General features: G+C 39.0%; 1 protein-coding gene across 2 annotated transcripts; it reads left to right on the plus strand.

Annotated features, from left to right (window-relative positions):
- Positions 1-481: 481 nt before the first annotated feature.
- On the plus strand, positions 482-6,973 carry pik3ap1 (phosphoinositide-3-kinase adaptor protein 1). 2 transcript variants are annotated; one of them, XM_084667210.1, is made up of 17 exons: positions 482-625; positions 1,394-1,819; positions 1,975-2,168; positions 2,254-2,398; positions 2,554-2,696; positions 2,799-2,931; positions 3,036-3,232; positions 3,422-3,596; positions 3,693-3,764; positions 4,104-4,337; positions 4,443-4,505; positions 4,647-4,861; positions 5,029-5,101; positions 5,200-5,367; positions 5,653-5,723; positions 6,035-6,135; positions 6,554-6,973. In XM_084667210.1, the coding sequence occupies exons 1-17, from the start codon at positions 598-600 to the stop codon at positions 6,666-6,668; spliced, it is 2,553 nt and encodes an 850-aa protein (XP_084523336.1). In that variant the 5' UTR covers positions 482-597; the 3' UTR covers positions 6,669-6,973. The 2 variants fall into 2 exon arrangements, with proteins under 2 accessions (XP_084523336.1, XP_084523337.1); XM_084667211.1 differs by having other exon boundaries at positions 5,206-5,367.
- The last annotated feature ends 325 nt before the right edge of the window (positions 6,974-7,298 follow it).

Here is a 7,298-nt window from a genome sequence, read left to right on the forward strand (position 1 = left end):
AACTTGAGTAACTTTGCTACGGAAGTGAAAATAAGAACAAGCACACTTGACAGGTGTGTGTGTGTGTATTTGTGTGTGTGTGTGTATGTGTGTAAGTAGTTTAGTGTGTGTTTGTGTAGTGGTGAAGGCGTGGGAGGATAAATTGTGTGGTGCTACCTTTTTTGCATGTTGGTGTGTCCATGTGACATACCGACATGTCATAGTTTACTTGTGGAAAATCGTCAAAAGAGTACAAATCAGTTTTACAGTGAACTGTTACAACTGAACCTCTTTCCTGTAATTCATGCAATTAAATTAAAGGTGGAAAATAATGCTTGAATGTATTGTAGATTTTATAGTGTAAAAGTGAAACAGCCACTGACACATTTATGCACTTGTTCACTTCCACTTCTGTTTGGCCACTTTTCAGTTTCAGGAAGTGACGCCAAGCCACCTAAATTCAGGAAATCAACAAAGACTATTTATATTACAGAGTAAGTAGTGAAGCTGAACAGAAAGCAAGTACTTCAGTGCACAACGTCCAGAGCTGAGGGAACACCAGTTCAGATGTTTGACTGACGTGAAAGACTTGATGCAAAGCTCTTTTAACTTCACAATATGGAAGGAGTTGTGTCATCCTCATTTGGTAAGAAGGTCATTAACCTATTTGCTTCATTGTCAAACAAAAGTTTAAAAGTGGAATCAATCTTAAAAAGTACTATTATCACTCTCTTAACTGTGCGGATGAATCACAGATTGTTCAATAATCAGGAGTGGGGTAGAGTGTATTTTAATTGACTGTTTTGAATTAAGAACTTAACCTTTTTGAAATGTGGTTAGTTATAAAATGTAAGAGGATGGCCTCTCAAACAAGGAAGTGTGATCGAATTCTTCCGCTATTTGCTATCGGTCAATGTACTTGTTTTACCCCGAAACCCCAGAAAGCTTTTTCTGTCGTCAGTGTCGTTTATTAATAACTTTCACAACAATCATTTCATCAATTAAGTTTACTTTTGTGCAAATTAAATGTTTTTAAGAAGAAAGAACAGAGCTCTGAATATTGAAGGGGACTGATAGTGGTGTGTGCCATTCACTAGCTGTGCAGGGGTTACCTTGACATCATTATGTAAATACAGTAATGAGTTCAACCCAGTTACTCTTACTCATATTTATTCTGTAGTACTGTGGTGGTTTAGCCTGTTGACTGTACTGCATTGTTACCTTGACCGAATGTACTGTGAGACAGATGGTGCTGTGCATCTAGAATCGAACATTTTTCCCCACAGCAAGACTCCTAAATGTTAATTTCTTAATGTATTTAATATAGATAAAGGACAGTCAATTCATCAAAAATGTGCATCAATGATGCCTCTGTAATCAGCTAATCTCAGTGTTAACATTTTGTGTGTTTTAGAAAATCCTGAATCCCCCCCCGACTGTGAGATATTGATTGTCCACACTGCTGAAGCTGAGGAATGGGCAATATATTTACAGAGGATCCTAAAATCCTCTCGAAAGTTTCTCAGGAAGTCCATTGTCCTGTACACTGTGGGACCGGCTGATTATCTACATGGATATAACTTTGAACATTTCCATGGCAGTAAATGCATTGTACCATTGTTGACATTACCATTTCTGGACCTTTTATGTGACCCTGAGGTCCTGGGGCCATTTCAGAGACTTCTTCACCAGCCTCACAGGGTAGTGGCTCTGTTGTGTGGTGTGTTAGAGGAAGATGTTTCCATCTGTAACTTTGAACACTGGCGGAGCTGGAGGAAACTCTATACTGAGGATGAACCAGCTCTCTACATATCCACTATTTTAGAGGCCATCAGTGACAGTACGTTTGTTACTGCGGGGATTCAGATTCACTATTTGTAGAGTCATTTTCTAATTTGGTATAAGTAATGATCACTTATCCTAATTGATATTGATATTAATATTATAGCACAATAAATATTACAGCACATTCTGAATTTTTCTTAACTTTTAAAGGCAAGAGAGAGGAAGCTGACAATGAAATTGAAGCCCTTGCCAAAACAGCGGATGAAACCACACCAGTGACTGTGGTTGAGATCTCTTCCCAGGAGAACAAAGACAACATTATCTCAGAGACTCTGCAAATTCAGACTAAGAGTATAGTACACCCTGCCTGTCTCACTGTCCAGCCAAACAGAGTACTTTGTGGGGTAGGAAGGGCTTTGGTTAATAATTCAGTTGATTCTGAAACTGCTATTCACTGCATGTCTGATTGTGTTTTATGTCTTCTTAAAGGACGAGGTTACTCTTTACATCATCTTGACAAATAAATTGGACTGTCAGTCAAAAATAGAAGTTGAGTTTTCATCTAATGACACAGTCATTTTAAGGATCCCAGGAATTCAAGAAAATGAATATACAGTTAGTGTTGCTTCGCCTGGTAAGCATGAAACTGTGAACCACATACTGTACTGAAAGATGTTTTGCAATAATAACCCACCATTTCACTATCACGGTGTCGTACTACAGACACATCATTCTATGTACCACTGTAAGTTTGCATTAAATAAGACAAGCTTTATCTTTTTTTTCTAGATATGCCAGCTGGAGAGGTGTCACTAACTCTGTACAGTGACGAGTCCTCAATCAGTTTGAGCCCTGTTACATACTATACAAGAATGGGAGAAATAAGTAGTTTTCTGGAAAATGCCTCTGCTCCTATGGATTTCATGTGCCAAGTGAGAGTTGACACAGGCAAAGAGCAAATTATTTACCCGGCATACCAGTTTGGAAAACTGTTTTGGGGCTGCTGTCTCACGGGCTTACTCTTTCTTCAACAGGCATTCAACATCTCTTCTAAAGCAACAGAAACACTTGACACCTTGCTTACAGACTCAGTGAAATGCAGGATGCCTGCAAATGGACTTCAGATGTTTGGAATAAGACAGATGGAAGAAAATAACATGGCTACATGTAAGCATTGCCTTTTACAATTCTGTTTTTTTTTCTTCCCACCAAGCTAACAATAGCCATTTATATTCTAATCATGCCAAGTTAAACTTTGTTTTGTCTTTCAGATCAGCGGAACGAGGAGCTTCCCACTCTTCTCCACTTTGCTGCAAAGTACGGTCTGAAAAAGCTGACCACAGTTCTATTGCAGTGTCCTGGAGCCTTACAGGCTTACAGTGTGATGAACAAACATGGAAACTACCCAAATACACTGGCAGAGAGGAGTGGCTTTTCTGACCTCAGGCAGTTCATGGATGAATTTGTAGTAAGTCCATTATCAACAAGAGTTTATACCTGTCAGCAACACTAATGTTTAGCAGTTTCGTAAAAAACACTTTTACACAGACACGTTGTCCTTGTCAATGGGCAAGATTAGTGTCAAGCAGCAGTATTCTGTACCCAGTATGGTGAAAGCTGAGTTCATTTCTTTCTCTATCTTGAACCACCCTTTCAGGAAACAGCTGACATTGTTAAGTCCCACATTGGAGAGTCCATGGCAGAGGAGGAGGATGGGGATGTGTATGAGTCCATGTCTGACAACATCTTGAAGTATTCCTTGAACACGGGTTTCAGAGAGGATATTTACGAGTCAATGATAGACTTGAATCCAGACTGCATGGAAGACCTATGTATGAATTTACAATGAAGAGTCATAAGTATCCGTCCTCTTTGGTTCATGTTTGATAGTGATGGTAATGGTAATCATTTTTATTTTTTGCTTTCAGATGAGTCCATGGAGGCAGTAACAGGAGCGCCTCTTAACTCAGAGGAAGCTATGCTAAGAACGTTTTTCACAGGTATTAAATTATTCTAAAGTCAAGCCAAAATTCTTTAAGAAATAATCAATTGAAAAGACTAAACAAAAATATTCTCAACATTGCACTTCAACATTGCCGCACAAATACAGAAGACAAACAAATAAATAAATAAATGTAGTAAACATTTTTGACAATATTCATGTAAAAAAAATTGGGTGTGGCTAAGACCTTTGCCCAGTACTGTATATCATGCATACTATGAGATTCTTTATAAAATCACTCAATTTTTTTCTGACAATAGAGAAAATGAGTTTCTCACAGGAGCAACTTGAACATTTGAATTGTCATGACAATCGTATGCCTTTCTCTTATCAATAGGGAGGGAAGGAGAAAAGCATCCAAGTTTTACCCAGGAAGAGGAGTGTGATAAAATGATAGACCCATATGAGCTGGAGGAGGACCCATATGATCCGTGTATTCCAGACCAAATCTATGACACAGTGGATGAAAATGCAACCTGTGTCCTTGAAGTCTTAAATCGTCCACCAGCCCCAATTCCCAGACCAGTGACAGTTATAGAGCCCAAACTGCCACAAACCTACATCTCAAGGGGTAGGAAGTTGTTTTATTTTTACAATGCTCTCTCCACAACTGAGAGAACACACCATTCATCAAAATCTGAAGAATCTAACAATCAAGAAATTGTTTCCAATCCAGTGTTTTCTTCAAAAGAGGAATCGAATCCACAGAATATTTCCAGAGAAGCAGCAGCTGTACTAGGTAGTTAATTGTTATAAGTTCAGACAGAGCCCTTGTTCCTTTTACTGTATATGAAGGGTGTATGATCACGTTGACAAATGTCAAGATTTCTTCTTCTTGGCAAGTAAAGTGGCATTAAACGTTTCTGTCTCAAACTTCTAGCGAGGCCAGTGAGAAGACAGGCTGTTGCTTCCGGTGCCATCTCGCCCTCCACCCACGATCCCTATGCTGGGATGAAGACCCCAGGGCAAAGGCAGCTCATAGCCCTGCAAGAGAGGGTGAAAGTAGGGGCCATGAGTGTGGATGAGGCTGTCCAAGAGTTCAAGGCCTGGCAGTTTGACCAGGAAAGGAGATCCAACTCTATCCGCTTTCAGCAGGTCAATAGTAATAACTGATTTCTAAGTATATTTAAGTACAGTGAGACAGGTACATGTCATTGAAAGCTATGGGTTGGTAGTAAATGTGAATAAATGTGTAATGTGTGTCTGTTAAGGAGCAAGAGGATGTTTAGAATGAATGATGAAGTGTTGAAGTTATGTTGCAGGAAAATTTGAAAAAATTACGAGACAGTATTTACAGACGCCACAAAGACATGGAGAAGATGGGAAAGGAGCTGGGTAAAAGGGTTCAGATTATTTACTTTCATGTTCATGTCATGTTGCTTCTGAGTTGTGCTTGTACAGTAGTTGATCTGGTTTTGTTTCTTCCCTCTGAGAACTAGACATCACCTCTCCACTCCCAAATAATTGTTCCTGGGGTACTGACACGACGTTGGAGTGTGCTGTGTATGAGTCCAGCCCCCAGGCCATGGCCCCACCGCCTCCTGTGCCCCACCCAATCCAGAGAGGCACCTGGCAAAAAGGAAGCACATCCAGTACTTCCAGTGAGTTCTTAGCCCCCTGCAACCATGTTGACCCCAGTATTCATCTGGAGGGCAATGAGATCTGAATGTATCCATTATTTCCTCTTGTCTGTTTGGTTTCCACGCTTTGTTGCACTCTAAGCCTCTACAGTATCTTAGAGCTGAGAAATGGAACTGACACCTGCTTGTGGTTTGCACACGGAATGAGTGTGTTTGGGGGCTTAGTCTATGCAAAAAAAACTTGTTGTATTACTAGTTTGGTTTCGGTTTTTGATGACTTCAGATCCAACCTTCTGCTGTATTCAGGTAGTGGAAGTAACAGACTCAGCACACATAGCACCATCAGCTTCAGCAGTGGAACAGAGCCAGATTTTGAGGTGAGCAACTGGCTCTTGGTAAGCCCTTCTATCTTAGTCCAGAGAACCTTTTAGGTCACTTTTCTAATGATTTGTTTGGATGAGCAAAGTGTCACATACAAATGAACACATGACTTCTAGGGGGAAAAGTATTTCAAAGATCCAGTGGTGAAGTTTTAATGTATATTTCAAAGCTTCAAAATCCCACGGTTCCATTTTACAATTAACATACATGATACATTAATGGATAATAATTCCTACTAGGCACATCGAGAATTTTTAGCCTGTTGTATTGATGATACACGGTGTATACTTTTTGCTACATTCAATAGGAAGCAATAGACTATCTCCCTCCTCCACCTCGACCCCCACGACCTACTGAGGCCTCTCCGAACCTTCCCCCACCTAGGATCCCTCCACGAGTACCAGAAAGGTAAGACATCCATCAAGCAATGTAGTTTTATCAGCATACATCAGCAACTGTGATATTACATCATAAACCACCTTAAACAAACACATGGAATTCTGAGAAAACAAACAAAAGTGAGCACGCTGACACTGACACTTTGACTAGGCCGTTAAAAGGGTGTTTCAAGTGTAAAGACACCATTTGGCCATGTGATATTTTACGTGAACATTAAAACAAACAAAACTATTTTCCTGTAGTTGTAACTTGTAACTTTTGACTCTGACATTTGTGTTTACACAACAAAATAGAGGACAAAGGTTTGAATCTCTTTCATACAAAAATTATTTGTGTATCTCATTGAGCATGTCCTGGTTAAATAGAGGCTAAATAAGAATTCATATCATAGCTTGCTTTAAGAAATGTAATTTCTTGTGTTTGCAAGGGTTCCAGAAAAAATCCTGCATGAGCGTTACGTATCAAGTCCATTGCGAGCACTTCCTCAAAGACCATCATATAGAGACACCTTTCCACCCTCTATACCACGTAGAACACGATGATCTACTTGCTGACATCTTCACATTTTTTTATGATAATTTTACAATTAATGACATACGGAAAAAAGGATGTGAGAAATACAACTAGATGTGGAGTGAATGGTCAACATTTCTAGATGTGTAAGCTGCATCACACACTTGCACTGTTCATGAGCACATTGTAACTGCAAACATTTGTGTTGTGAAGAATTGAGATTACAGTGTGTCTTTGGTATTTGTTTGTTTTATATAATTTACACATGTACAGATTATGTTTTACACATGTACATGTCTTAATGTATAAAATAAGGAACCTATCACAATTTTGATATTTTGCATGTGTTATCATTTAAAAGGATGTGTTGACAAGATGGTGTCCTGTTGCATTGTCAAAGGGGATAAAGTTAATAGTGCAAAGCTATTTTATTTGAATGAACTTATAAAGTGACAAATAAAGGTTAGGGTAAAAAAAGGTAAAAGTATATATTTTCTATACCTTTCTGACCTGACAGGTGGGGATCAATTGAGATGGATTTAAATTGACCATTTACATTAAAGACTTAAACAGAGTGGAGTCATTAGGTTTGGAGTAAAACAGTAAAAAAGAAAATCATGTTTTATGTAACAACATAGCATCTGGGCTGTATAGACATG

This window comes from Hypomesus nipponensis, chromosome 11 (assembly GCF_054491055.1).
Source record: "Hypomesus nipponensis isolate SF chromosome 11, ASM5449105v1, whole genome shotgun sequence".
Classification (NCBI taxonomy): Eukaryota; Metazoa; Chordata; class Actinopteri; order Osmeriformes; family Osmeridae; genus Hypomesus; species Hypomesus nipponensis.